This window comes from Astyanax mexicanus, chromosome 4 (genome assembly GCF_023375975.1).
Source record: "Astyanax mexicanus isolate ESR-SI-001 chromosome 4, AstMex3_surface, whole genome shotgun sequence".
NCBI classification, from domain to species: Eukaryota; Metazoa; Chordata; class Actinopteri; order Characiformes; family Acestrorhamphidae; genus Astyanax; species Astyanax mexicanus.
The window spans coordinates 3,571,119-3,598,858 of NC_064411.1; the positions used below are offsets into that span (position 1 = coordinate 3,571,119).

General features: G+C 36.7%; 4 protein-coding genes across 5 annotated transcripts in view; 2 read left to right on the top strand and 2 right to left on the bottom strand.

Annotated features, from left to right (window-relative positions):
* Window positions 1–27,740, bottom strand: part of LOC125801347 (zinc finger protein 271-like) — a 773,213-nt gene that overhangs the window by 508,321 nt on the left and 237,152 nt on the right. The gene's annotated exons all lie outside the window — the stretch shown is intronic.
* The window catches only part of LOC111194581 (zinc finger protein 239-like), a 693,226-nt gene that overhangs the window by 508,321 nt on the left and 157,165 nt on the right, over window positions 1–27,740 (bottom strand). The gene's annotated exons all lie outside the window — the stretch shown is intronic.
* LOC111190112 (zinc finger protein 271-like) overlaps window positions 1–27,740 on the top strand; it is a 119,959-nt gene that overhangs the window by 23,406 nt on the left and 68,813 nt on the right. The window lies entirely within an intron of this gene.
* On the top strand, window positions 11,428–26,738 carry LOC111188796 (zinc finger protein 239-like). Its single transcript, XM_049478184.1, has 2 exons — window positions 11,428–11,567; window positions 24,977–26,738. The coding sequence occupies exon 2, from the start codon at window positions 25,094–25,096 to the stop codon at window positions 25,946–25,948; it is 855 nt and encodes a 284-aa protein (XP_049334141.1). The 5' UTR covers window positions 11,428–11,567; window positions 24,977–25,093; the 3' UTR covers window positions 25,949–26,738.

Sequence of the window (27,740 nt, forward strand, 5' to 3'; positions counted from 1 at the left end):
TCCAACTATGGCCAGTCATTATCATATTTCTTATCTGTCTCCCCCTCAGATCCCAGCTGCGCCTGGTACAGACTGGGCCTTACTGAGGAAGGGCAGACAGAGTTTTAGTAGAACTCAATGAACTCATTCATATATGGCCAAATGTACTAATATATGAGTAATATAACATATATTGATCACTAATATCCTAATTTAGGGCCCCGCAGTAGATAACTAAAATATTCCACACTGAAATATAGTAGTTAACATTAGCTAACCTAGCTGGCTTAATCTTTCCACTCTGAAATAAAGTAGTTAACGTTAGCTAATCTAGCTAGCTAAAACATTCCACATGTAAACAAAGTAGTTAAAATTACCTAAAGTAGCTAGCTAAAACATCCCACACTGAAATAAAGTAGTTAAAATTACCTAAAGTAGCTAGCTGAAACATTACACACTGAAATAAAGTAGTTAACATTAGCTAATGTAGCTAGCTAAATCTTTTCACTTTGAAATAAAGTTAACATTAGCTACCCTAGCTAGCTAAAACATCCCACACTGAAATAAATTGTTAAAACTACCTAAAGTATCTAGCTGAAACAGTACACACTGAAATAAAGTAATTAATATTAGCTAACCTAACTAGCTATAAAGATTCCACACTGAAATAAAGTAGTTCAAATTACCTAAAGTTGCTAGCTGAAACATTCCACACTGAAATAAAATAGTTAATATTAGCTAACCTAGCTAGCTATAAAGATTCCACACTGAAATAAAGTAGTTCAAATTACCTAAAGTTGCTAGCTGAAACATTACACACTGAAATAAAGTAGTTAACATTAGCTAACGTAGCTAGCTAAAGTTTTTCACTCTGAAATAAAGTAGTTAACATTAGCTAACCTAGCTAGCTAAAACATCCCACACTGAAATAAAGTAGTTAAAATGACCTAAAGTAGCTTGCTAAAACATTCCACACTGAAATAAAGTAGTTAACATTAGCTAACGTAGCTAGCTAAATCTTTTCACTCTGAAATAAAGTAAACATTAGCTAACCTAGCTAGATAAAACATTCCACACTGAAATAAAGTAGTTAACATTAACTAACCTAGCTAGCTATATCAATCAACTCTGAAATAAAGTGGTTGACTTTAGCTTACCTGGCTAGCTAAATCATTCCACACCGAAATGTAGTTGACATTACCAAACATTAGCTAACCTTGCTGAGAGGGGTCTGTGTGCAACAGGGGCTTCACAGTGCACATGCAATGTCAAGCCCCGGAAATGCACTCTCAAGCGCTACACTCACAATGCTTTTAGACAAACTCCCTTCAAATAAAATATAATTTATTATTTTTGTTTAAATTCCCCTTTATACACCAGAATGTCAGTGCAAGGTATGATAAAATACGAAGATGTACATGTTTAATACAAATAAAGTTTAGTACAAACAATATAAACCATATAAAATGTTGACTCAACCTAAAATTGATGTGCACAAATATTTTTATATCAGCGCTATAAACTAGGATTTAGAGGAGGAGTTATCTGCGATAACTAAAAGTCAATCAAAAATACAAGACAATTTAGATATAACCGGTTAATTAATATTAATATCTATACTGCTCTCATCATTTACACTTGCTAGCTGTTGTCATGTCTGTTACCGTTTGTAAAATTGCAAAACACACTATGGGATTTAAAAACTCTTATAAATCTTCAGAAGCGTAAAAGTGTAAAAAAGAGCTTGAAAGTGCATTTCAGGGGCTGGGTGGTGGTCACGCCCACGCCCACACCTAATTTCATTAAAATGACCTAAAGTAGCTAGCTAAAACATTCCACACTAAAATAAAGTAGTTAACATTAGCTAACCTAGCTAGCTAAAACATCCCACACTGAAATAAAGTAGTTAACATTAGCTAACCTAGCTAACTAAAACATTCCACACTAAAATAAAGTAGTTAATATTAGCTAACCTAGCTAACTAAAACATTCCACACTAAAATAAAGTAGTTAATATTAGCTAACCTAGCTAACTAAAACATTCCACACTAAAATAAAGTAGTTAATATTAGCTATCCTAGCTAGCTAAATAATTACACACTTAAATACAGTAGTTAAAATAAGCTAACCTAACTAGCTAAATCTTTCCACTTTGAAATGAAGTAAAAATTGGCTAATCTAGCTAGCTGAAACATTCCACACTGAAATATAGTTAACATTAGCTAACTTAGCTAGCTAGATCTTTCCACTTTCAAAAAAATTAAACATTAGCTAGCCTAGCTTACACACTTAAATAAAGTAGTTAACATTAGCTTACCTAGCTAGCTGAAACATTCCACACTGATATATAGTTAATATTAGCTAACCTAGCTAGCTAGATCGTTCCACTTTCAAATAAATTAAACATTAGCCAACCAAGCTAACTAAATCATTCCACACTGAAATAGAGTAGTTAACATTAGCTAGCCTAGCTAGCTAAACAATTCCACTCTGAAATAAAGTATTTAACATTAGTTAACCTAGCTATCTAAATCTTTACAGTTTGAAATGAAGTAAACATTAGCTAACCTAGCTAGCTAGATCGTTCCACTTTTACATAAATTAGACATTTAGCTAACCTAGCTAGCTAAAACATCCCACACTGAAATAAAGTGGTTACATTTAGCTAACCTAGCTAGCTAAAACATTCCACACTGAAATAAAATATTTTCTAAGAACATCTCAGTAAGACGGGTTATTGTTAGTTGTTGAGGTTGTCTGTCAGTTTAAAGTATAGTTTGCTAGCAATAATTTTCTGATTATCACCACTTAGTATCTGCAGGTCCCCATTAACAATTAATTAAATTAATAAGTAATACCAACAAATTACACTTCTTACTAGTTGTTTCTAAGTTGATTTCTGCTCGCATTGCAGTACTTATTAATTACTTTAATACTTAATTGTTTTAAGACATATTAAAAACAAGTTAATACATTTTTACACCCAGTTACAATGACTAGTATGAAGTCCTTTTTCATGAAGCAATGTTTACCCAGCTATTAAAACACTCACTGATGTTATTTGCTCCTGCACAGTCACAAAGCCTTTTGCAGATCTGATCTGAGAAGCTTTGTCTCAATGCTTGATGGACAGACTATGTTTGCTGCCTTTTCCACAATTTTTTATCTTACATGCATGTTGCATGTCCTGTAAATGTCAGTGTTGGCATTTATGTATGCTTTCTCATTTTTAATCTATATGATTTTTAAACATATAGGTCTGATCCAGGGTCACTTTTCCCTCATTTCCCTCTGTCAGGTATAAAGTAAACACTGACGACTCATCCCTCAGTGCACAGAGGGGATTAGTTGTGAGATCAGCTGACACCGTCTCTTCGAAAGTGAAGGATACTGCAGTTGTTTGGGTCACTTTCGCAACACATTTTAGGTGAATGTAACATCCTCTCTGGTAGGGCGAAGCTCTTCCAAAGTTTTGTTCCATCTAAAAAAATAAATAAATACATAGCCACAATCATAATCTCTTCATTATAATTCAGGTATAAAACAGATCTATAAACTCATTTTGACTAGTCTTGTTAGCAGGATCATTAATGTTGTTTTAATAGTAATATGTTTCCATTGATTTACATGAAATCTCACTTACATAATTCTCATTTTTACTACTGAAAATTCTATTCAATTAGTATTATTTAGAAATCCCTTACAGAAGTGTGGAATTTTACTAGTAAAAAAGTGATTATAGACAAGGGAAGTTTAATGTAAATCAGACAACTCAGTGTAGATATCTATATTTTATTTCTCTATATAAAAAATACACTTTTTTCTAGTGAAAAATAATTTTAGAGATATTTGATATCAGATGAATAAACATTTGTATAATCAGAATTTATAATTAATATGGGTTGAGATGGATTGGATTGATTTGTACTAATAAAACATATTAAATAATATTAGATAACTGTAACTGGAGTTTTTACTGTTTTCCCATTTAAATCCATTTTTCATACAACCGCTTGCAAATGTAAAAATACAACATGGCCATGTAAAGCCGTTTTAGCCTAAAGCCACACCAGCGATACAACTCTGGTTTCAGATATTACCTCATATCCTCAATGTAGTTCTGACTTACCATTGATTTACATTGGATTTTACTTTTTTTTTTTACTGGAAAAACTCCAGTTACAGATATATACAATGACTTTGAATTACAATTTCTACTAATAAAAATATATTTCTACTTTGATCTTATTTTAATATATTTTTAATTTATTATCATTAGTGTAAAATACAATTTACCAGTCTAAATTCCAAAATTTCGTAAATATAATAATAATAATAACAAGGCTAATGATTTACATTGAAATAGATTCTCTTTTATCTACTAGTAGCAATTGAATTTGCAGATATTTTGAAGGAAATTGTAATTGGTAAAACCCCAGTTATAAATAGGAAAAATATTATTAACACTAAAACCTGAACTATACATACCCAAAATTAAATTTAAAAAAATATGGCACTAGGTAGAATTATAGTGAATAAATCTGTAACTGGAGTTCTTACTAATAAAAATACTAGACTTCAGAATAACTGAATGGGTATTTAATCCCTTTTTCCCCACAAGAAAGGCAACAAACAATTCCAAATTGTCCTGACAAATAATTCTCCAGCGATTTACACTATTTATTCTATAGTCAAACTTTAGTTTTAGTTGATTTGAGTGTAGTATAGTGTAATCCACAGTGTAATTAATGTAAAACATGGAGCAAGATAACTACAACATACATTAAACATTAAAAGCGCTACATTCAAATGCAAATATGAGAACAATAAAATTATTTGCTTCCAATGTGTATTATATGTATTAAAAAATAACAATTTAAATAACAAATACTAAACTCTGAAAATAAAATTGATAGACCATTCATTTAATGCAATCCAAAATATCTATATATTTAAACGAAACACTGATTTATTTTTAGTGGCATTCTTTGGTGAACTGGGCATGAAGGAGCTTGCTCAGAGATCTTTCTCTTGTTCACAGTGGATGGCTCTGACCCTGCTGCACTTTTGTTGCATGGTTCTAATGAGCCCCCTTCATCTGCAAGATGCAGTAATGAGACCGGTTACATTTTGATTTTTTGTAATTTTTAGTAAATGTTGTTTAATTTGAATGTTTTAAACATTCCAATTTAATGTGACATCTTGTATTCACTGAACTTTTCATATAATATAAAATATGAATATAAAACTAAAAATATTATTTGAAAGGGAGAATTATAAAATGAACTTTACACTAAAAATATTATTTGAAAGGGAGAATTATACAATTAGAATTGTTTCTGCTACACAAATTCTGCAGCTGCAGCCTGCTGACTGTTAAGATATAAGTATATATTATAATGTCTATGGAGTTAGAATAAAAGTTCTGAAACTTTTATGGTTGTTTTGTCCATATAGTGAAACTGATCTAGGTACTTTTGGATAATTTACCTGCTTTTATTTTAATGTACAATTCATTCATTTTTGTTTTTTCCAGAAATAAAAATATTCCAGGTTTTCTCCAGAAATTCATCACTACCAACAACCAGGATAATTAACAAAAAGCAAAGTTAAACTGCTGAAAGAGGTGAAGCACAAGCCGTTCTGAAGAATCTCCAGAACACGCAGAAATCGTTTGCCACATTAAACAGACAAATGAAGTCCCGACATGGAGAAACATCAGCACTCTGTCAAGAGTTTTACTAAACAGAGTGATCTCAAAACACACCAGTGCTTTCACACAGGAGAGAAAACTATCCCAAATCTTTTCCGCTGCAATTAAAAGTGCAAATCGTAAATCTTTCGGACAGAACACCTTATCCTACACAAATGTTTCACTTTATCACTTGGGACACGTTCCACCAGAAACAAACATGAACTGAATTTAACAATGGATTTTACAGGTTCAGCAAAATGATTCTGATCGAGGGATGGTGTTTATTAAATTCCTTGTTATGTCTTCTTGTATGTTTGATATTCCACGTCATTCTTCGTGAGACAGAGCTCAGATTTTAAGGTAGTTACGGTAAGAGTTCTGTACTGAAGAAGGGAAGGTCGTTCGAGCGAGGGCACTGCCAGTGTTTGCTCCAGATGTTAGAATTGCATAACTTAAGCCTTAAAATTTAGATGTCGTAGTTGTTAGGAGTAGAGTAGGATTCTTAGCTTACAACTAATAGTTTAGAATCAAACCTTCAGCGCTTATGATTAGAAGGATTTGAAAGCATTTAATCTCTTTTCTATGCAGAATTGATTATTTTCCATTCATTTCTGGTATCTCTATGGAAGCCGTCCACAGTTTGTTTACTTCAGTTTGTACCTCAGTGTAGCATAGCTTAGCCTAAAAGCTATTAACCACCAGGCCCACCCATATGAAAGGACAAGGGGAAAACACTAAGCCACTCCAGAGAGTGCTCCCAAAAGTGAGACCCAGAGCTACAGAGAGACAACACTGTGCCGGGTACTGTCATGTAGACCAGAGAGGAGCATCCAGACCCCGCAGAGAGGCCAACAAAATCCTTTCCAGAGTTTAAATAAAACACTCCAGCTGTAGTTCCCATACTGAAATCAACCCAAAACAGGTTTGTGTAGCGCAGTAAGGTTGCGGACTCATTCACTCCCTCTGCTGGTGTTCTCCATGGTCTATGGTTCAGTCTGATTAAAAATCTGTTACCAAAGAGGGATATAGAGGTATATTTGGTTGTTGTGTTACTCAAGCTATATACTCTTATCCTTTTCTTATTGGATATCATATCTTGCTTAATGTTTTTTTTTTTGTGATTTTCAAAGTTTCTAAGAACATTCAAATTATTTAGTTTCCTCTTCTTTTTTTCCAGGACCAACTATTATGTTTGTATTGCTTCACCTCTACATTTACTTATATGCCTGTGTTTAAAAAAAAAAAAACTTTTATATTGAAATATCCGCCCAAGAAATGGTTGATAACCTCACTGTGACCCTGATGGATCTTCAGAATGTCTTATGTTATTATTGTGTAAGTACTAACAGGCACCCAAATGAGAATTCCAATAATGGACTTGGGTAAAGTAAAAAAAACATCCGGTTACTGCCAGCCTACCGAGATACAGAGCTTTTAGCAGATGCTCCCAACAGGTTTACAATGCTAGTAAGTAAGTAATCTCTATTTGTATAGCACTTTTCCAGAGCAACTCACAAAGTGTTTTTACAGATTACAGCAGTGGTGTGCAGTAAGGCCCTTCTAATTATAGTTATTGTAAACTATGAGCAAATATTTTATGAATTAACTAAAATAAAAAACAGCAACTAAATAAAAGCATTAGTCTGTGTTTTTCAGTGGCTATGGGACTCTTATCTGACTGACAGCAGTTCTAACCAATCAAAGCTTTTTAAAATGACTTCTGCCCCTCCCGTGTGTCTGAGTGACCCTTCTACTGATTTTGTGAAGGATGTAGTAATGAGTCTTTAGCAAAGTCGCAGGACAATCTAACCAATCAGATTCATGATTTTCACTACGGGGGTGGGGCCATGGCTGTCAAACCCCTTTTCAGTGTTCTAATGGAAGGGGCTATGCGTTGCTTAGTGTAAAATAATGTTCAATAGTTAGCTAACTATAATGGAACTGCAACGGTAAATGAGACAAATATTATGTCATATCACATTAAAAAAAACTTTTTAAAGGCTGCCCTTCAATGTGAAACTTATTCACAGTAATAGGCTGCCTGACTGGTGAGTTTTTGTGTGTACTTAATGTTTTGGCTGACCTGGCGTCTTGTAGGCATACAAATGAGTGACATTACCTGTCCCTGACCACCTCTGTTTGCCTAGTCCTGTAAATAAACCTGTGTTTACTAATCAGCGCTCGTCTCCTCGGGTCCTGGTATTCGTCACACATTTACTCCTTATATTAAATAATCAATGCTTCACTTTGTGATGGTCACCATGCCTATTCAAAATTTACCATGCAAGTTAACACTGTTCAAAATTTTAATTAAAAAATTTAATTAACTAACATTTAGTTAGGTTAGCTAACATTTACTTTATTTCAGTGTGGAATGTTTCAGCTAGCTAGGTGAGCTAATGTTAACTACTGTATTTCAGTGTGGAATGATTTAGCTAGGTTGGTTAGCTAATGTTAACTACTTTATTTCAGTGTGGAATGTTTTAGCTAGCTAGGAAATGGAAAAATTAGAAAGAAAAAAGGAAAAGCCTTAAAATGTAATTTGTATTACTCCTGATCAATAAATAAAACATGTAGACACATTTTGACTAATTGTAGATCACATGATGAATATTCTACAAACTTCATTAGATGTGCTTCTAATTGAATTAGACCTTCTTACACCTCACCATCCTATGCTCCATTAGACACCATCGTCCAGTTGGTGCTTGAACCCGATGATTGCCGCTTGCGGCTATATTTAGTTTTAAAACTGTTATTTGCATAGGATTTTTTTAATGCCTTTCCAAGTCTGAAGTACCCTTCTCACCTAATAAGAGGACATTACGATGTGTTGTTTCAAAATAAAGGCCCTTTAAATTAGAACAATTATTTAATTTTACTACCTTTAGGTTCTTGGGAATTACTATTTCCTGGGACCTAAAATGGGAGGCCAACACCAGCTCCATCCTCAAAAAACGCCCAGCAAAGGAGGTACTTTCTGTGTCAACTGAGGAAACACGGTGTGCCACAGGAGCTGATGAAACAGTTCTACACTGCAGTCATTGAATCTGTCCTGAGCACATCCATCACAGTGTGGTTCGGTTCAGCCACAAAACAGGACATATGCAGATTGCAAAGAGTGCTGGATAGAGCAACAAAAATTATTGGTGCTCCTTTGCCCACCCTCCGAGAATTATACACAACAAGCGGTAGAAACCAGGCGGAAAAAAATATCACAGACCCCACACACTGGACACAAACTATTTAACCTACTACCCTCTGGCAGGCGCTGCAGAGCCCTGAGCACAAAATCAGACAGACACTGTTATGGCGTCATTTTACTGCCAATAGTCGAGAGTGTTTTTCAATGCAAGAGCCTACTCCATGCAGCGCTCACGGATGTTATTTGCTCACGTGTAAAATATAGGCAGAAAAGGGGCATTATGCATTTAATTGGTCAAATCCTGTTGCCACGTCAGATTGGCTGGAGACCTTTGTCAGCTTTGTTGCAGTGAGGAGGCGTGCGCATATTCGTACAAGAGGAGAGTTAATCTGAGAGAGAGCATGGTAAATTTGTGAGAGCACACCTATATTTTACACGTGAGCAAATAAAATGCGTGAGCACTGCATGACATAGGCTCTTGCATTCAAAGACTTCACTCTCGACTATTGGCAGTAAAATGACGCCATAACAGAGTAAAAGTTTCTTTCCAATCGCCATCAAACTTATTAATAACTAGAACTGAGCTGCTGTTTACTGTTGTTTACATGCCATACTGCACTTTATACATGTTGTATAATACTGCAACTGCACTTTACTCATCTATAATGAAGTTGTTCATTGTCTTCATAGTCTTCTCTGTATATTGTGTTGTTTGTAATTGTAGAGAGGTAACAACAGCCGGAAACAAATTCCTTGTGTGTGTAAACACTCTTGGCGAATAAAGCTGATGTTTAGAAAATGTTTGAGACTGAAAATTTTACTAATTTTCTCAACACAGAACAACATCAACTGTTTCAGACCTGCAGAGATCAATATTAAAGCTTTTAAACTGCAGTTTTAATTATTTTAATGTAGCCGGTGGGCACTAAAACCTGGGAGCGTTGAGGGCTAATAGGCAACCTGCCCCTTTAAGAATAAAAAGACGGTGGCGAGGGGAGCTGCAGGTGAGCTCATTAGTGGGGAGAGTACCTGGCCTCCATTACGTGCTTGGGCAGCAGCAGCAGCAGCAGCAGCAAGAGAAGGTAATGTTTTTAATTAGTTTTTGTAGCAGCTTATACTTATCTGTGCTATCTGGCTGATTTTATGAAATGCTTGTGTTGTGTAGGTGTTGCTGGATAGTGCAGTGTTTTAATGATTTAGCTGCTGTTGGTGTGCATGTTGGAGAGGAGTGGAGACAGAGCAGAGAACTGTTTTGGGCGGGTGCTGCTGTTTCACTTGACTCTCATCATACATTGGAAAGAGGTATGTTGTGTATTGCAGTGGTTGTACACAGTTGTACAAGTTAGCTATTTTACAACACTCCAAGTACCTTAAGGTCTGTATTGTTTTGGGTTGTAGTAAAATTATATATTATGTATATTTTTTAACTGGGTTTTTAGTATTCGTTGTGCAAGTTCACAAGAAGGCTGGGGTGCTCCTGATTTTCCCTTTCCCTCCATGTGCTTCTCTCAAGACGGCAAGGGTATGTATCATTTTTAATTTGGTTGAGCTAATGAACAAATAAATAAATAAATGTTGAATAATTATGTGTGTCTTGGCAGGACGTGTGCATGGCTGAAAGTTGAGGATATTGGCCACTGTTTTCTATTGTTTCCTGATTTCTACTGTGTTTCTAATCTTGTTTTCTAATGTCATTTCTACTGTTTTCTTAATGGTTCTCTACTGTTTGATGGTCCATTTATGGGTTTTTTTGGATAGTTTCTGTATTTCTTTCCTTATAATTTCTGTATTGATTGCTTTAGTTTCTGCAGTTTCTTTGTTTTGTTAGTTTTTTTTTTTGGTGCTTTATTTATTTATTTTTTTGCATTGTTTTCTGGCTATGACTATCTGCATAATTTATTGTAGTAGCTAAGTTTTGTTTAATTTTGTAATTCTTTGTTTTTTTGGGTTCAATTTAATTAGTTTATTTTCTTTTTTCATTGGTTTCAGTAACTTTGTGGGTTTTGTGTTTTTTTTTTTTTTTTTCAATTAATACTCTGCCACACTTGAGTTTCTTTTCATCTAGTGTGTTTTGTTGAACAGTATTTTTGAAGTTACCAAAGAAAGAATCCAAGCTAGTCCTCCCCATTATGGTTTGTTTGGTGTGGTGTGCAGTGTAGTGTTAAGCTGTGGGGTTTGTGGATCCTTTATTTTTGGTTTGCTTTATTCCATCCAAAACTGGTGTTCATGTGCTAAAGCCAAGTATTGTCAGTGTCAACCAATTCAGTGGAGATTCATTGTGGGTTTTATGTTTGTGTTTTGATGATTGTGAATAAAAGTATTTTTGATATCAAACTCTGCCTCTATAGACTGTTTTTTAACACAGTCAGGATCTGTGAAGGGGGAGGGCTTCACATTCCTTTTGGGTTTCTCCCACCTTTTAACGGGAGTGGCGTAGTCAGTATATAAGTGCATGGGTAAAAATGGCTAGAAGCCACCACTCGTGTCACATTAAAAAATATTTTCTTTCCTATTTTAGTGAAATACTTTATTCTTATTTGTAAAATGAAAGAAAAGCCCCATAGAAGTAGTTCTACGCTGTTTTAAATGAGAGTTTTAGCTGTTCAGCTCCATTCAGCGCGGTGATGGGGTGTAATGTGATATGGAGGGGGCGGAGCTCTACATAACCCGAGTGAGGCTGAGCTTCGGGCTCTGCAGTTCTTTCGCAGCGCCTGAGGAGGAAGAGCAGGATCAGCTGAATTACAGAAGGTATGGAGAAGTTTCTCTCTCTTTCTTTAACACGCTGTTCTACATTCACTCCTACACCAACACCACCTTCACCACCTTCAGCATGTGCAGCATTTACACCACCAGCACTGGATCTTCTCCGAGCTCTGCTCAGCAGTTATGTGTCGTTCGAGAACGATGCAACTCTAAGGGTGAATCCCATTTCTCCCTTAAGAAACCCACAAATGCAAGTATTTTCCGTGTTAAAAATTACGATTAGCACTGTATTGCCTTAGTTTATTGTGTAGTTTTGATGTTTTATGGCTGAATTCTTCATAACAAGCATAAAAAGTTCGCTAGTAGTTCGTTTCGGTAGCTAGCTAGCTAGCTAACTTTCCCGTTCCACCTTAAATGGTGCAACAGACGGCAGGCGCTACCGCATTTAAGGCGGAACGGAAAAAATAAATCAAATAAAAAAATAATCAGAGCTAATTTCAGCTCCCCATCACAGAGGAATTAAGGAATGTACAATATTAATTAATTTCTGCACCTCCTGCCCCCTTTCTGAACACATACCATGCCCTAAAGTTAACTAGTTAACCAGCAGCTAACAAATATGAGCTTTCATGCTGAAATATTTTATATTATGCTCTTTAAAAAAGAGAGAAAAAATGTTAAATCAGTGTTTAAATTAATTTGATAGATAGATGAGTAATCATATCGACCTGGTCCTCACCACACAGCCTGCCTCACTCATCCTGACAGAAAAAAAAACTAAAATATTAGCTTGTAAAATGACCCAGTGGTGTTATAGCAGAATAACACACCTAACGGTTAAAGTTAACTATATAACGAAAAGGATTAACCATTACAAACTGTGTGTACATTATCCTACCATTTAGGCTATATATCAACAACTAATAACAAATTCATGTTTTTAGGACATTCACGCTGTTGGTAGTATGTGATGTTTGGAATTGCTAGCTAGCTTGGCTAGGTCGCTAGCATTGGCTTGATAAGGTAAAGGTGGCTAAACTGTAACTTACCTTTAAAAATAATGTAATGTGCCCCTATATCCAGTTGCTGTATCCTTTTAACAAAACTGCTTTTGTTATTCAGTATTTTTCTACATTGTTCGTGACGCATTAAAAAAACATGGTGCATGCTCCACACAGTATTTTTATGTACAGATTTACAAATGTGTTAGCAATAGTAAAATGTTTTATGATGTGATTTTGTTTGGTGAGAATAATGTCATGATACAACCCAGCAAACATGCCCACAACATGGGCCAATGAGGTTGGTGCGGTACCGCCCCCATATGGGCAGCCCAAATCGGACCAATGGGTATTTGCACATTGGGCCAACAGAGATTTGCAGAGCTCTAACACACACACACACACACGCCCTCAGCGGAAAACCAATTGTGGCCCCAAATTTTTAGAACTGTGCAATATTGAACAGAGAACACTTTTCAAGAAAGAAAAGCTGTGCTATTGGCACTTTGACATTTTTTGCAACTGCCTGTAAAACAATTATATAAATAACACAATTTAAAGTGTATAGTAAATTAATAAATTTATTACAAAGTATCATGTATAAAATATAAACAACACACAACAGTATTTAAGTAAATTAAATCCCAAATTTATATTTTAGCATGTAGATAAACATGTACTGCATAAATATCTCCATTTGCAAAAACAGTATTTATAATAAACGGTATGATATAAATATCAAACATAATACAAAATAACAAAGAATTATACAACTTAAATAAAAAAAAAAAATATATATATATATATATATATATAAACATCAATAAAAACAGCAAATCATATTCTTGAATAAATACTTAAATGCACTAGACTGATGTAGTAGATGAATAATAAACTGATACTATTATTGCTACTGGAACAAAGCCTCTGGGGTGGGTTTCCTGAAAACGAACAACCTTAGCGAATAACGAACGAACTAACGAATGACGTGAGTAAAGAACGAGCCAGTTCTGCGAGTGTTTCCCAAAGAGCTTCGCAACGTGAAAATTAACAAAGGAGGTTAAAGAACGTCTTTGTTGACTCCTCCCCCGAAACAGCGCACTCAATCGATCCACAAATATCGATTATTATGCAGTATTTATTCAGTATTACACCCTAAAAATGTAAAAAAGTGTTGTAATCATCAATATTATACATATTTTGAAATTTAAATTACAAAAGGATGTACTTTGGCATTAATAAAATACTCCTACAGATACATATGGCTAAATAAATAAGTCATATGTTTATATATAAATGTTTAATAAACATTAAACTTTTTTAAAAACTATTATTGTTAATATAAATATATATTATATTAATAGATATTGTACTAATATTATTAATAGTAATATTGATAATAATATTAATTTATTATTATTATAATTATTAATAATATAAAAATAATATAATAATATAAAAATAATTATTGTTCCGGTGTGTGTGTATATATATGTATATATATATATATATATATTGTTGTAAAAAGAAAATGAAAGATGGGTTACCCCCATCCACCGTCCGGGGTACAACTCCCCTGCGTGTTCGTTTTGATGGAGAGAGTCGCAGACAGGTGGAGTGGAGTTGAAAGCAAATCAAGTATTTATTACAAAATACTGAATGCAGGAGAACCAGTACATACAAGACAGTTAGCAGCCATCAAATAGTAAAAGTTCTGACCCCCCTCTGATCTGACTCCATCTTTATACCCCAAATGACGTGAAACCTGCTGATGAGGCGTTGCTAAAATCATCTCATGTTAGTATGCATAATTTCACGTGTTAGTAATCCGTTTCACGTGTCTGACCGGACCACTAGTGCTTGGCCTTGACTGTGTCCAGCCAGAACTGAACATTGTGGCATTATCTGTGTGCGTGTGCGTCACTCCCCGCTTTGAAGAGCTGCAGGTTTAGGGAGGCACCCACACACAGAGAAGGCCGCTTTGGTCTAAGAGCCTCCTCTGTATCAATTTAGTTCATACAGAGTGTACCAGTCGATGATTGATGGCCGTTAGTTAGGATCATGCAGTGACCAAAATGCCTTAAGCATGAGCTACACCAGTCACTCAATAGATCCTATGTGTTAGTTAAATGCCTTATGTATCATGTGGGTTAGTTTGTCATATAATAGAGTCTGTGTTAGTTACATGCCTGATCAAGCAAAGTTTAACTATATGTGTAAAGAATATATATTGTGAGTATTGGTTAAACTTCTATATAAATGTGTATAAAATACAATGTGAGGATTGGATAATCTTCTATATAAATGCATATAAAATACAAGGTTTCACACAATGATTATGTAATTATAGATGCTAAAGTTAAGTAATCATTATTGAAGGATATTTGTCAACACACCCAAGGTATAATAAACGTTAACTCTTCAATATACACACACACACACACACACTGTAAAGCTCCAGCTCATCCTAAATCAACATCTCAGTTGGGTTTAGGTCAGGGGATTTTGAAGGCCATGCACCTCTTTGTTAACTAGATAATTCCATATGCGTCAATTAATTGTTTTCATAGTTTTAATATTAATCGACAATGTAAAAAAAATAAATAAATAAAAAATGAGACGTGTCAACTTTTGACTGGTATTTATATATTTGCGAGCTGACACACCCCACAGTTTGCCCAGATGAACGGCCACAATGTTGGTTAGAAGCAGTGATGGTATAGTTACTTTGAAAAAGTAATCCGATTACTGATTACTGATTACTCCTTTAAAAAGTAACTTAGTAACTTTATGGATTACTTGATTTTAAAAGTAACTAAGTTACTTTACAAGTTACTTTATTAGTTATTTTCAGCAGCTGCAGACACCACCTCCCGCCGCCTTAACATAAACATTATAACCAGTTTTGCCAATACTCCCTTTATTGGAAAATGCATTTTTAACAGCAACAATTTATCTCTGTTAAGTTGAACTATTTCCTAAAAAATACGTTTTTTTTATAAAAATAAAAAAATTAACATAAATATATTTTTTTATAAAAAATAAAATATGGTCTTTCTTGATTTTATTAAACATAAATACTTGTTTTTATAAAAAATATATAAAATAAAGAAAGTCTTTCTTGACCTTACATATTTAACACTGTAAAACTGAACATTGAACCTGTTGTTCTCAGCAGGGCAGCAAGGAGTGGTTTTATAAAACAGAACCGTGTATATGGTCTAGACCAGGGATCACATATTTGCAGACTGGGGTCCGGGTCCGGACCCAGACGTTGTCCAATACGGACCCATACCGGACCCAACTACTGAGAAGGATTTAATTCTGACAGTGTTCATTTAAAGCACCGGAACTTTTCTTGTCTTTACGGTATACGCGCAGTGAACTTCCAATCACGTGTGGTGTAAAATCTTTAAATGCTCTCCTCTGCCAATCAAATTTGTGGCAGACCGCTGCCCTGGCTAGTGAATTGGGACTCGGCCACAAAAAAAAACGCCTTTATAAAGAGATAGGGCGCCGAGAACTGGCGGAAAACGAAAACGGGCGGAAACTAAAGACACGCCGAGCGCGAGAGAGAGAGAGACAGGGGAGAAAGCGAGACGCGTGTGATTGGGGAAGAGCGGTGTGTGTGTGTGTGTGTGTGTGTGTGTGTGTGTGTGTGTGTGTGTGTGTGTGTGTGAGTGTGAGGTGGAGAGAGAGAGAGAGAGTAACGCATAGTGACTTAAATAAGTAACTTTAATCTGATTACTGGATTGGAAATAGTAACGCGTTAGATTACTCGTTACTGAAAAAAAGGGTCAGATTAGAGTAACGCGTTACTGACATCACTGGTTAGAAGCACCTAAATAAAGAATAATATTAAATATTACCTGCACATTCACCGATACCCTTTACAATACGTGTAGGTGTGAGTAAAGACACTGCAGGCGTCCCCTGCACCGGACCTACAGTACCAGGAATTATCCCAATAGCATGGAAATATATTGTATTGTGCTGTAATTCCCGGGCTGGTGGGAAGTGTATATAAGTGTGTGTATGCCACATAACAGCCTGATTACAGAATCCACGGACTTGGTGACTTTGCAGCTTTGCTTAGACCGTGAGCATCATCTGCAGGAATCTGGATTTTTAATAATTTATGGGTTTGATTGGTCAATTCCAGTATGCCCAGTTAGACTACACAGAGAAAGTTGGCATTATAATATAATATAATATAATATAATATAATATAATATAATATAATATAATATAATATATAATATAATATAATATATGATATAATATATTATAATATAACTCATTCACTCACTTACTCACTCATCGTCAACCGCTTTATCCGTTAAGGGTCGCGGGGGGGGGTGGCTGGAGTCTATACCAGCCGGCATCGGGGGGAAGGCAGTATACACCCTGGACAGGCCGCCAATCCATCGCAGGGCAGACAGACACACAGGCACATCCACTCACACACTCGCACCTAAGGGGCAATTTTTATCCGACATCCAATTAGCCTGAACTTTGGACTGTGGGAGGAAACCGGAGCACCCGCAGACACGGGAAATAATATAATATAATATAATATAATATTAATTATTATAATAATAATTATATATATAATATAATTTATTATAATTAATAGTAACATAATATAATTGCTTCAACCAGGGAAATTATAATTTTTCTCCCTCAAAATTGGCGGTCCCTGGTGTTTAAGGTGGTGAACTGCAAGTAGAGATCCCCTAAAGAAGCTCTTAAGAATAACGACTGGGTGAGGGCACTCGTTAATCTGCGAGCGAGTTTACGTAGTACTTTAGTTACGCACGGGTTTGGGAAACTATGGAGTGAATTTTGTGCCAAAAGTCTTACACAAAAAAAATAAATCCGCAATCAAAATGTTAGGAATCAAAAGCAAAAATTGTATGTTACAAATTCAAAAGAGAAAAAATATATAGCAAATATATATTTTTAAATATACTTGGTTATTTTATTATCCTTTGCAGTTATTTGAAAATTATTTCAGTTTGGTCTTTGCTTTTATTTTTGTGTTTTTGTGAATTTTCTGTGGATTTTTTTGGATTTTTCTGTTAAAGACTTTTGCTTCTGGAATCCCTCTTTTGCTTCTGCTTCAGTTTTTTGCTTCTGAGTTTTGGCACAGTTTTCACGGGTGGGCGGGGCTTAGAAGAAGGGGTTCCCCTTGAATCTCCATTGGTCAGCTGGTTCTGGACTGACGGGTTCCCTGAACCCTCGTCTGAGACTGACCACGCCCCCAAACACCCGCCAGCTTCAAGCGTCCTTCCAAACACGGAGTGAACAGCAGCTTCCAGCAAACAGCAACAGCAGCAGATACTTTTACAATTAAATATTATACAAACGTTATGTTTAATGTTATATTATGTTATATTATTCTCTGTTTCACTCCATTTAAAAGCTCACATTAGCAAGATGTGCTAAATATTCACGCGCAAATTATGATAGTTACCTAGTCAATGAGCTAGTGAGTTAGCTAATTACCTAATCAGTGAACTAGTCAGTTATCTTAGTCTTAGTGAGTTAGCTAGTTACCTACTCAGTGAGCTAGTGAGCAACCTAGCCAGCAAACTAGTGAGTTATCTAGCCAGTGAACTAGTGAGTTAGTTACCTACTCAGTGAGCTAATGAGTTAGCAGGTTACTTACTCAGTGAGCAAGTGAGTTACCTAGTCAGTGAACCAGTGAGTTACATAGTAAGTGTGCTACTGAGTTAGCTACTTACCTACTCAATGAGCTAATGAATTAGAATGCTACCTAGTCAGTGAACTAGTGAGTTACATAGTCAGAGAACTAGTGAGTTAGCTAGTCAGTGAACTAGTGAGTTACCTAGTCAGTGAACTAGTGAGTTACCTACTCAGTGAGCTAGTGAGTTACCTAGTCATTGAGCTAGTGAGTTAGGTAGTTACCTACTTTCAGCATGAATATTTAGCACTCTCACTAATGTGACTTGTGAACATAACGTTTGTATAATATTTAATTGTAAAAGTATCTGCTGCTGTTGCTGTTTGCTGGAAGCTGCTGTTCACTCCGTGTTTGGAAGGACGCTTGAAGCTGGCGGGTGTTTGGGGGCGTGGTCAGTCTCAGACGAGGGTTCAGGGAACCTGCCAGTCCAGAACCAGCTGACCAATGGAGATTCAAGGGAAACCCCTTCTTCTAAGCCCCGCCCACCCGTGAAAACTGTGCCAAAACTCAGAAGCAAAAAACTGAAGCAGAAGCAAAAGAGGGATTCCAGAAGCAAAAGTCTTTAACAGAAAAATCCAAAAAAATCCACAGAAAATTCACAAAAACACAAAAATAAAAGCAAAGACCAAACTGAAATAATTTTCAAATAACTGCAAAGAATAATAAAATAACCAAGTATATTTAAAAATATATATTTGCTATATATTTTTTCTCTTTTGAATTTGTAACATATAATTTTTGCTTTTGATTCCTAACATTTTGATTGCGGATTTTATTTTTTTGTGTAAAACTTTTGGCACAAAATTCACTCCATAGGAAACACTCTTTAATTAACGATCAATCTTAAGTACGAGTTAACGAAGTTCTTAGCGTAACGAAGCTTTCAGGAAACCCACCCCTGATCTCTATTATTAATTTTATTCTCTGGCTATCTTTCCCTTAGCTTAACTGGCTAGCTTTCCCTTAGCTTAACTGGCTAGCTTTCCCTTAGCTTAACTGGCTATCTTTCCCTTAGCTTAACTGGCTATCTTTCCCTTAGCTTAACTGGCTATCTTTCCCTTAGCTTAGCTGGATATCTTTCCCTTAGCTTAGCTGGATATCTTTCCCTTAGCTTAACTGGCTATCTTTCCCTTAGCTTAGCTGGATATCTTTCCCTTAGCTTAGCTGGATATCTTTCCCTTAGCTTAGCTGGATATCTTTCCCTTAGCTTAGCACCACATTAGCGTATCTTAGCCAAAAATAGAAAAGCGGACAGTAGAACAGAAATTATAACTTACCTTTCAGTCACTTTGACAGACCAAAGTCACTCACTGACTTTGCCTTTAAGCTTGATCGTTGCTCTGTGGTAAAGGCACGTGCAGGGAGGGGGGGAGGGGAGGGGGTGGATTCGTTGGTTACATGATCCTCACAATTAAATATCACATGCAAAAATAAAAAAATATGTAACTTTTATAACCTTGCTGGCTTACACAAAGTGTATAGTCAAGCACAAAAACATTTATAATTTAATATTTTTATTTATTTATTATCAGCACAATCAATAATAAAGGTGAGATTATGAATCAGCACCATGGAGCAAATTCGTAGCTATCCAAAATATTAAATAAAAATATTTTTATAAATAAAAATGTATAGCTATACAGTATATGTCTTGAAAAATATGAGATGTTACTATGTGTGTGTGTGTGTGTGTGTGTGTCCCTCCAAATGTCTCTGCACAACTCTGTTGTGGTACCTTGATTTTTCTCCACTTTTGGTTTAGAAAATCTTTCAGAGCTGATAATACATTTCACACAGTGTTGCTCCTATCCACTAAGCTAGCTAATCTACCTAGCTCTCACAGACAAAAACAATAAAAAATATTCAGATACCCTTCATATGAACTTGTTATGACACAAACTTTCAGATTGTAAAATATTGTATGGTAAATTTGGGCTGACCCTAGGGCTGGGGCGGTATTGATTTTTTATAACCGCGGTAAAAAACTAACGCATCACCGCGATATTGCGGTTAACCGCGAGACCCCAAACCACCCCCCCCCCCCCCCCCCCCAAAAAAAAAAAAAAAAACACCACAAATTTATTGGTAACAAATCTTTATTCTTCAAACCATACAGCCTACATACAACCTCTACATAAACCATAAATACAGCATAACAAGTGAACATATGCTGCCTGTATAATTAGTCATTGTACAGCTAACCTGTCTTTTTCCGAGCAGACTTTTTGAAGGAGGAGCTTGTCCGCCTCCCCCTTCTCCATCCATAGATCTATTTTAGGGCTGGCCCGAATAGCGATTTTGAGCTCAGGATATTCGGCAGTAATTGGTAGCGAATATTCTAATATTCGTTTAAAAAAAAAGACGAATTAATCCACAGCAAAATTTTTCACTGACCCCCGGCCCCGAAAAAAATATATTTCTCACCCCTTTCCTCGGGCCGTTCGGGCTCAAGGCTCAAGAAGTCTGTGTTAGGCGTCTGTTTTTTTTTTATTCACACTCTTCTTATTTCTCATTAAATATCTACTAGATACAGATTATATCTGTACAGTATCATTTATTTCACTTCCCTCCTGAATATTTGGAGTGCATTATGTCTCCTTATGTTGTGTAGTTATGTAGTTTTCACCCCAGAATTTCTGCTGCCTCACACCAGGCTTCGGCTGCATCGCAGGGCAGGAGCGCAGCTGCGTTACGGCTATTTCGTTTGAATTGTGCAGTGCAGAGTATTACAGATTTTGTATTTTTGCACTTGGGCTATTAGCTCAATATTAAATATTTCGTTTGTTTATAAATTATTTTATATTCTTAAACCATGTTAAATTATATTCGATTGGAGGAAATTAATTCAGACATCATTTCTTTTTTGTCCCGTTACCGTTCCGCAAAAAAAATCCTTCTTTTAATCCCGCATCAGCCCGCCACATACACAGTTTTGCCGCACCTGCCCCGCGGTCCTAAATAAATTTAATAAATTACATTTAGTGCTTAAAATAAAATAAAAAAATTATTAAAACCGGGCTGAATAGTGCGGTCCCGTTTCTTACCACATTACAAAAAAAAAATCGGTGTGTGTGTGCGCGTGTCGGTCCATTCTCCGCTCCTTTTTTGTGCTTAGGGTTTTTTTGTTGCGTGCATGAGAATCACTGCGTGATTATTACAATTTTCTTAACTATTTATTAATGTGCTCCCACATCCTCTGGATTGATTAAACTCCTGTTCCCGCCAATAACAATTCAGTTCTGTCTGTGCCGCAAGATATCCTGACGGGACCCGCGTCATATAATATGTTGATTAAAATGTCGTGACGTTAAGAAATCGGCTCGCAAGAGACAACCGACCAAAAAAAAGACATTAGTTCCATTTTAAAATAATAGAAACCTGTCCTTTATGTTTGACAATTTTTGTTTCACTTTACGTGTCCTTACTCATCTGAAGTTTATTTATCTGAACTGAGTTTTATATGGTTATATTTGTAGCGGTTCTGAACTCAGTTCCGCGTGCTGTGAAAGAGACAAGGCGCAGCGCATTTTACCTCAGACTTGGTCAGATAACAACATTTCAGTAAAGATGGTGGTTATAGTTTTATATCATTGCTTTGCTGTTTGAACTACACTTCAACCAACCTTACTATTTTTACCAAGACTGAGGCGCAATGCCGCGCGTTCTCCGCGGTGCTCACGCAGAACAGCCAGCAGCCAGACAATGAATTAATATATTTTACTTTCTCAAAATGTGACCACGGAACACCTTACATGGCTCTATGGTTAACCTTGAGGTGGGTGAATTAGTTTGATGTGTTGGCGAGAGGTGCAGACACCACTTTCCGGCAAATCTTGCAGATGATTCTCTTCTGTTCTGAGTCTTCCTTTTTCTTCCTTTTTTCTCAACTTACTGAGCCTGCCCTGTAGCTTCCATTTCCGAGCCAATATTAGTGCTGCTAATCTTCACTCTCTTCAGCAGCCTCAATGGAGACGAAGTGAGCAGGAGACTCCAGAGCTGTTCTGACCTCAATGAGTACCACGCACCGCGTTTTGCTTAACCCATTCGCTGCCGCGCCAGTGCAGCGGCAGCCCAGATAAATGACAAAATTTTTTATATTCCATATTATGAATTTTGAGATCGTTTGACACCAATATCTATCGCGATCAAAATATATTTGATATATTGCACAGCCCTATAGTGTAGGACTTACACTTGACATATTAATACTGAATTCACCACAGTTGTGCTTATATGGAGCATTTTACTACCGCTCAAAACGCAGTCAATCAGATTTGACAGCCATAAAAAAATGCGGTAATGACGGTAATGAGCTCATCACCGCGGTGACGTCCCATAACCGCGGTATTGCGGTAATAAAATTATCGTCACAGCCCTAGCTGACCCAGAGTAACCTAGCATAGGATTTGTGTGGGCATGCTCACATATGTGTGCGTGCTGCCCACATATAACCCACAATGCCTACAGTGTGTAAATGGTGCAGGCTGAATTAGGGCTGACCCACAGTGGCCCTGCATGAGATTTGTGTGCACATGCCAAAGTGCAGGTTGCCGACATATAACCCATACCGGGTATGAAATGGTGCAGGCTGAATTTGGGCTGACCCACACTGGCTCTGCATGGGAATTGTGTGGGCATGCTAAACTGTGCTTTGCCCACATATATCCCACACTGGCCCTTCAGGGTGTGAAATGGTGCAGGCTGAATGTGGGCTGACCCACAGTGGGCCTGCCTGGGATTTGTGTGGGCGCATCAAAGTGTTGGCTGTCCAAATAATTCCCACACTGGGCCTACAGGGGCATTAATGCACTGGACCAGTTCAGGCTAGCCCACAGCGGCCTTTTATAGGATTTGAGTGGGCCAGCCAATGAACAGGCTGCCCACAGAAAACCCATGTTGGGCCTGTTTGGAATTTTAATGGGCTAGCCCCTGCCCACAGTGCCCGCACTTAGCCCACGAAGGGCCGATGTGTAGCTTTTTGCTGGGTAATAATGCACTCCATATATGCAGGATTAAAGTAAAATAAATTATACTGGACATATACATATATAAAATGTCTCTAGAAGATATATAATAGGAAATGAAAACAGTGTGAATTTTTCTTTTGCTTAAAACAGCAAGAAAGTACTACCCTGAATGTGATAATTAGGGGTGGGTGATATGGCTCCATATTTCAGGGTAATATAGTTCATGATATTCAAAAATATTGGCAACATTATTTCTTACGATATTTATGGCATACTGCCTTATTAAAACAGATTAATGTCATTTCTGGAGCTGTGATTGTATGCAGATAAATTATCCCATAAATGGTCCTACACCTGAATAAAAAAAGTAATATTATCTAATTTCTAGAACATAAAAACAGGAAGGGGTAGGTCGAGACTCTTCATCAAGCATATACATTTAATACAGGCTTTTTCTGCTTCCGGTCACTGAAATTATTGTATTGAAAAACTAAATATTCGATTATAAAAGGTGAGGGGTAGAGATATACTGCAAGTCAGAAAATTACAAAGATATTTATAAGATAAAATGAGATACACTTTGTTAGAGCAGTATGACATATTTACAGCTAGTGCTGGACGATATGGCCAAAATTTATATCACGATACATTCCTTAATTTCGGTCTATACAATATAATTTCGATATCGATATAAATATTTGGAAGGCCTCAGAAAAACTGTTAGGAATCCCTGCAATGGAAATCTGTACCTATTACTGTCTTTAAAGCCTCCTCTCATAAAAAAAACTGTATAATACTTTAGAAATTAAAAAATGGTCAGAATGAATTAATGCTCACCTTTATTTGCATGTAGCAATATAAAAACATGACATCTCTGTCAAACACAAACCAATAACCTATTTACATTTTACCAATATAAATAACTTTACATTACAACAGAGGCAGAGCTTCTTATCCTTTTGTAAACATATTTAACAGATCAAAACAAAAGTGCCTCATCCAGGATAAAGAATGCAGAAAGCCTTTATTTATATAAAAGGAACACGATATCACCGTCAAATAAACAAACCTATATCAACTATAAATAACTTAGATACAACATAAACTACATAAGTGCTTCAGCCAGAATAAGGAAGATATTGTGTGTAGTGAAACTGCTTGAGGTGGTGGAACAGATTAGATGCATTACCGTTGCTAGTCAACTCCACTTTCCGGCACAATTGGGAGCAAGCTGAAGTTTATCAGACCTTTGAAAGCCGAACCACTGAATTAGACCTGCCTCCCTCAACTATCTCTCCTGTTTAATCACTTGTGGAAGCATCAGGTGTGCTCATTCTGCATCTAAAAGCAAAAATTCTGCATCAGGGCCGAGCCTAATCGAGGAACTCGGTTCGGCCGCACTGCGCTCCGCTCGGCTTCATAGCGGGAGGTTCTAGGTGTGGACCGGAGCGCAGCCGAGCTTCAAGTTTTAGTAGTATGGATTATAGTGTAAAGTGTGATACTACTAAAGTAGTAGTATAACACTGTATTCAGTGCTGGACAGCAGCAGTGTTTCTGCTACATACATTTTGCAGCTGCAGCCTGCTGACAGTCAAGATACAACTACATATTAAAATGTCTGTGAATTTATAATGGGATAAAAGTACTGAAGCCTTTATTGTAGTATGAAGGTGTCCCAGTATTTTTCTCCATATAGTGTAACTAATGTAGGTAATTCTTTTTGGTTAATTGACCTGCTTTTATTTTAATACACAAACTTTTTTTTCTTTGTTTTTCCAGAATAAACAACCAGGATATTTAATAAATAGCAGTGTTAAACTGCTGAAAGAGGTGAAGCACAAGCCATCCAGAAGAATCTCCTGAAAACGCAGAAATTGTTTGCTACATTTCAGACAGATGGAGCCAAGTCCCAACATGGAGAAACATCAGCACTTTGTCAAGAGTTTTACTAAACAGAGTGATCTCAAAAAACACCAGCGCATTCACACAGGAGAGAAACCGCATCACTGCTCAGACTGTGGGAAGAGTTTTACTGCACAGAGTACTCTCAAAAATCACCAGCGCATTCACACAGGAGAGAAACCGTATCACTGCTCAGACTGTGGGAAGAGTTTTACTGAACAGAGTAGTCTCAAAAATCACCAGCGCATTCACACAGGAGAGAAACCACATCACTGTTCAGACTGTGGGAAGAGTTTTACTCAACAGAGTACTCTCAAAATACACCAGCGCATTCACACAGGAGAGAAACCGTATTACTGTTTCGACTGTGGGAAGAGTTTTACTAAACAGAGTACTCTCAAAATACACCAGCGCATTCACACAGGAGAGAAACCGTATCACTGCTCCGATTGTGGGAAGAGTTTTACTAAACAGAGTAATCTCAAAATACACCAGCGCATTCACACAGGAGAGAAACCGTATTACTGTTTCGACTGTGGGAAGAGTTTTACTAAACAGAGTACTCTCAAAATACACCAGCGCATTCACACAGGAGAGAAACCGTATCACTGCTCCGATTGTGGGAAGAGTTTTACTAAACAGAGTACTCTCAAAATACACCAGCGCATTCACACAGGAGTGAAACCGTATTACTGTTTCGACTGTGGGAAGAGTTTTACTCAACAGAGTAATCTCAAACTGCACCAGCGCATTCACACAGGAGAGAAACCGTATCACTGTTCAGACTGTGGGAAGAGTTTTACTGAACAGAGTGAACTTATATTACATCAGTGCATTCTCAAAAGATAGAAAAGTATCCCAAATCTGTTCCTCTGCCATAAAAAATGCAAACCTTAAATCTTTCAGACAGCAAAAACACCTCATCATGCACAAAATCTTCACTCTGTTACAAGAACTTCATTTAAAAATGGCTTTTTACAGGTTCAGAAAAATGAATCTTATCCAGAGATGATGTTTACTGAATTTCATGCTGTGTTTTTATGTATGTTTGTATACCTACATTAGTTAATGCCTGCAGAGCTCTTCAACACTTAGTGTTGTGTTTTAAGAAGTTTTTACACACAGAATCATAAATGGTACCACTAACAGCTTAAACTAGGAACATACATTTTTACAATTTTTTCAGTGATATGCTGAATAAATAGTAAAGCGATGATGCTAGCTCAGAGTAAAATCGTATATTAAATCTCAGCATTAGCTTTAGAACTAATAATAAACAAAAGTGAGGATTTTATCATTCTGGGACATTTTTAGGTTTAAAAATTGAATATGCTTTGCCATAAGTAGGAAATGATCATTTGGTCAGCTTATGTCATTTACAGCCTTAACACATTCTCAATTGTTTACGTATAAAAACTTTCTTTATTTTTTCCTCCACTCCACGTTTGTAGTTGTAGTTGGAGCGAGGGCACTGCCAGTGTTTGCTCCAGATGTTAGATTAGCATTACTTAGTCTTTTAAAATGTAGATGTCGTAGTTTAAAGGAGTAGAGTATTCTTAGGAGTAGAGAATATTCTTAGCTTGCAACAAAAGGCCAACAAAATCCTTTTCAGAGTTAAAAAAAAAAAAAAAAAAAAACGCTCTAGCTTGAGTTTCCATACTGAAAGCAACACTCAGCAGGCTGTGCTTCAGTAAGACTGCAGGATCCTTGATTCCCTCTACTGCACATGTGTCAAACACAAGGCCCGCGGGCCAAATGTGGCCACATCCAAGCGAGAGCTTGTAAGATCTTAGTGTCTATAATAAATAGGTCAGAAGCGTTCTTTGACCAAAAACTACATTTCCCACAATGCTTGTTGATTGTATTACCCGCGAAGTTACGGCTTACTGCCACTACACGGCAGTGTAGTCATTGATGTGGAAACTACGGTGGCCGAGAAAGCCCAACGCAGTGCAAATTGAAAAGCGCTGCAAAAGCACAAAACACATCCATCAAAATTACAACACAGGCGCAGCAAATAGAAAAACACGCTGCAACTAGAAAAACGCGCTGCAAATAGAAAAACGCGCTGCAAATAGAACCACAACACAACGGAAGTGAGTCACAACACAAGGGAATTTTCCCGGGGGACCTTAAAAGATACTGTACCAGCTAAGCTGCTTCTTCAGTAACGTCTCGGACTTCACTATGTGTACAAAGGACAATAAGTGGCAAACAAGGCGTTTTGTGAAGCAGAACTTTTAATAAACATAACTTACTTTTCAGAAGCTTGTTTGCCACTTATTGTCCTTTGTATACAGCTAATACAGCATCTTTTAAGGTCCCCCGGGAAAATTCCGTTGTGTTGTGACTCAATTCCGTTGTGTTGTGGTTCTATTTGCAGCGCGTTTTTCTTTTTCAGCGCGTTTTTCTATTTGCTGCGCCTGTGTTGTAATTTTGATGGATGTGTTTTGTGCTTTTGCAGCGCTTTTCAATTTGCAGTGCGCTGGGCTTTCTCGGCCACCGTAGGAAACCCTGCCGGAGGGAAGGCGTAACTTCGCGGGTGCAATTGAGACATACAAACGTTTATCCCATAATGTCCAGAAAAAGAGAAGCTGATGCAGACGGACGGCTGTGCTTCAAGGCGAAAGACCGGTATGCC

What these genes read in the sequence shown, in the direction of transcription:
- LOC111188796 (XM_049478184.1), top strand. Translation starts at nt 25,094, where the DNA reads ATGGAGCCAAGTCCCAACATGGAGAAACATCAGCACTTTGTCAAGAGT.